Here is a 2447-nt window from a genome sequence, read left to right on the forward strand (position 1 = left end):
TCTGGTGGCACCCTTATCCGGATTCGATACTGCAGTTTAAACTGAACTCATTACACCGAGTGCCGTTGCTCGCGCTAACGCGCGCGTATCGTACGACACGCACGGCGGCGTTACAGATACTTGCGAGAGCCCCTCCGCTGGAGCTAGAGCTCGAGCGTCTGTGTGCCGAATTCTCGCTATTCATACAGAGGCAACCTACGTGTTATGGGCCTCGGTACTACCATCCCCACGAGATAGAATACATGATGGATCCTTGGAGCGTTCATCCCTCGGAGAGGTACCGCTGCGAGTTCCAGAAACTGACGTCCCTAGACGCAGAGCAGATGTCGCGCATGCCTGCCATACACGTGTACACGGACGGATCGTACACGCAACTGGCGGCCGGCGCTGCGTACGTGGTACTCTCGAGGAGGCAGGAGGTCATACATGTCGGAAGGTTTAAGATACTGAACGCCAGTGGAGCCTTTTGTGCGGAAACTGCAGCGATGGTGGAAGCCCTTACATACCTCTGCGACCGCACTTACGCATTGCCGGTGCACGTCTACACCGATTGTTTATCACTGTTGATGGCCCTCGAAAACGTGAAAGTTTCCGATGCGAGGGTTTTTAAAATTAACCGGTTACTGCACGCGCTTCAAAGTAAAACGCCTGTAAGACTATTCCATGTTCGGGGGCACTCAAATGTATACGGCAATGACCTGGCCGACATGGCGGCCGCCGCGGCTACAAAGTATGGATTAATTCGGTACTCCAAAATGTCTATACGCTCGATTCGGACTAAATTCCACAAGCAGATGACGTTGCATTGGTACAACCATTGGCACAATTCTAACGGCGGCACCCAATTGTATAAATGGGTCTCCAATGTCCACGCCATTCCATCATTTTTCCCGCCGAACAAATCCATCGTTCGTATTATAACGGGACACGGAAGATTTCCGTATTACTTAAAGAGATTGGCCTAGCGCCGGACGACATGTGTTACTGTCGCCGGCCGTGCACATCCTTCCTTCATTATCTAAATGAGTGCCCCATGACTGAATACCTCGTCTCGGGCATTGGGGGCAACCCCCAGGGCCTCCCGTACGAGGAGTCCCAATTCCCGACGCTCTTGGTAAACAAAAGAACTAGAGCCATACTGATACGAATCGAGCGCTTAGTCAGTAGAGCGCTACCAGACTTCGCTCGAGCGATACAGAACCCGGATGCCGACTGAGCTCAGTCTATCGTGCGGGCGCCCCCATGACTTTATCCCCACTCTGCCTTACCATTGCACGATCCTTGTGTCTGGCTTCTTTCTTACGTGCACGACTCCGTGTATTACTCCACAGGGGCATGCCGCCAAGTGGCCTTATGCATGAGCTGCATGGGCATTATTTGCCCGGAGCAAACTGCTATGCTGCCGTTGGGCGCCGTGGCTGGCGCGATCCTAGCGTCTGGGGAGGCCGGGTACCCCTACAGTGGGTAACTCATTGGCGTGCACAGCGTAACGGTGCCGCTCTCCCGGCTGAAAGCCGTGGCTGGCTTTGGCTCCAGCGGCAAGGAGCGCGGCACATCGAGTGTCTTCACAGACACTTAGCATGCATCTTCTTGCATGCCTATCTAATTGCTACTTTTCAGCTCGTTAACTGCTCAGAATGGCTCTAATCCTCCCAACACCGCAAACGGTGCATGCCTCTCGTAGACCTCATTGCGAGTCTCAGGAGCCACCCCAAGTTCCAGCATGCCTTGGGAAGAATCACAACTCCTCTGATGACATCATTAATAACCGCACGCACAGTGCATGTTGTCCCACCCTAACTCCCTCCGTGCTTGTAGCGCCGCAGCGATGGCCAACAGGTGACCTGCGATTGAGAGGTTCAGTCATGGGACGACCGTACCATTCCCTCTCCTTGTATACAGTTACCCTCCTATTCTTCCTCATCCCCCATATTAGGGGGAAGGGTGCCGCTGTAAAGTGCTAGTGTTTCAGCTTGAGCGGGCTAGACGGCTCGCCTTGTGGCGGCGTAAACGTTTTTATCATCCCCTGGAGGCCGGTCCAGCGTTGCAATAGAGCGGCGTTTGGCCGGTGTCCTTTGCACTCATCTTCTTTTTTAGTTTCCAGGCACCCCATCATTGTACAGGTCAACAGACGTTCATGGTTCACAGCATCACCGGTGCACTGCCAACCAGGACCTCTGGGGCCCTCGGGTCCTCTTGGGCACGCCCTGTCTCGTCTCATCGTTCCGGGCATCTTCTTCATAATTCATCATCAATAAAGGCCTACGTGAGTGCTTTGTGTGCTCGCTGAGCCAACACCTTAGGATGCAGATGCGTTACCGTGCCCACCTTTTTTCTTCCAATTGGCTTTTCCCACTAAATTTGCGTCTTGGGTAGTTTTTATACCCCTTTTCGTTTATTTTGATTGGTTTTATGCCCGTTATTGCTTTCAGTAGGAGCGGGCTTGC

General features: G+C 53.2%; 1 protein-coding gene across 1 annotated transcript in view; it reads right to left on the reverse strand.

Moving 5' to 3' along the window:
* Positions 1-262: 262 nt before the first annotated feature.
* The window catches only part of LOC119385411 (solute carrier family 52, riboflavin transporter, member 3-A-like), a 114890-nt gene continuing 112705 nt past the window's right edge, over positions 263-2447 (reverse strand). Inside the window, exon 5 of the mRNA XM_049413982.1 lies at positions 263-336. Coding sequence (XP_049269939.1) covers positions 263-336 — 74 coding nt within the window. The remainder of the gene's footprint in view (positions 337-2447) is intronic.

This window comes from Rhipicephalus sanguineus, chromosome 3, assembly GCF_013339695.2.
Source record: "Rhipicephalus sanguineus isolate Rsan-2018 chromosome 3, BIME_Rsan_1.4, whole genome shotgun sequence".
NCBI lineage: Eukaryota > Metazoa > Arthropoda > Arachnida > Ixodida > Ixodidae > Rhipicephalus > Rhipicephalus sanguineus.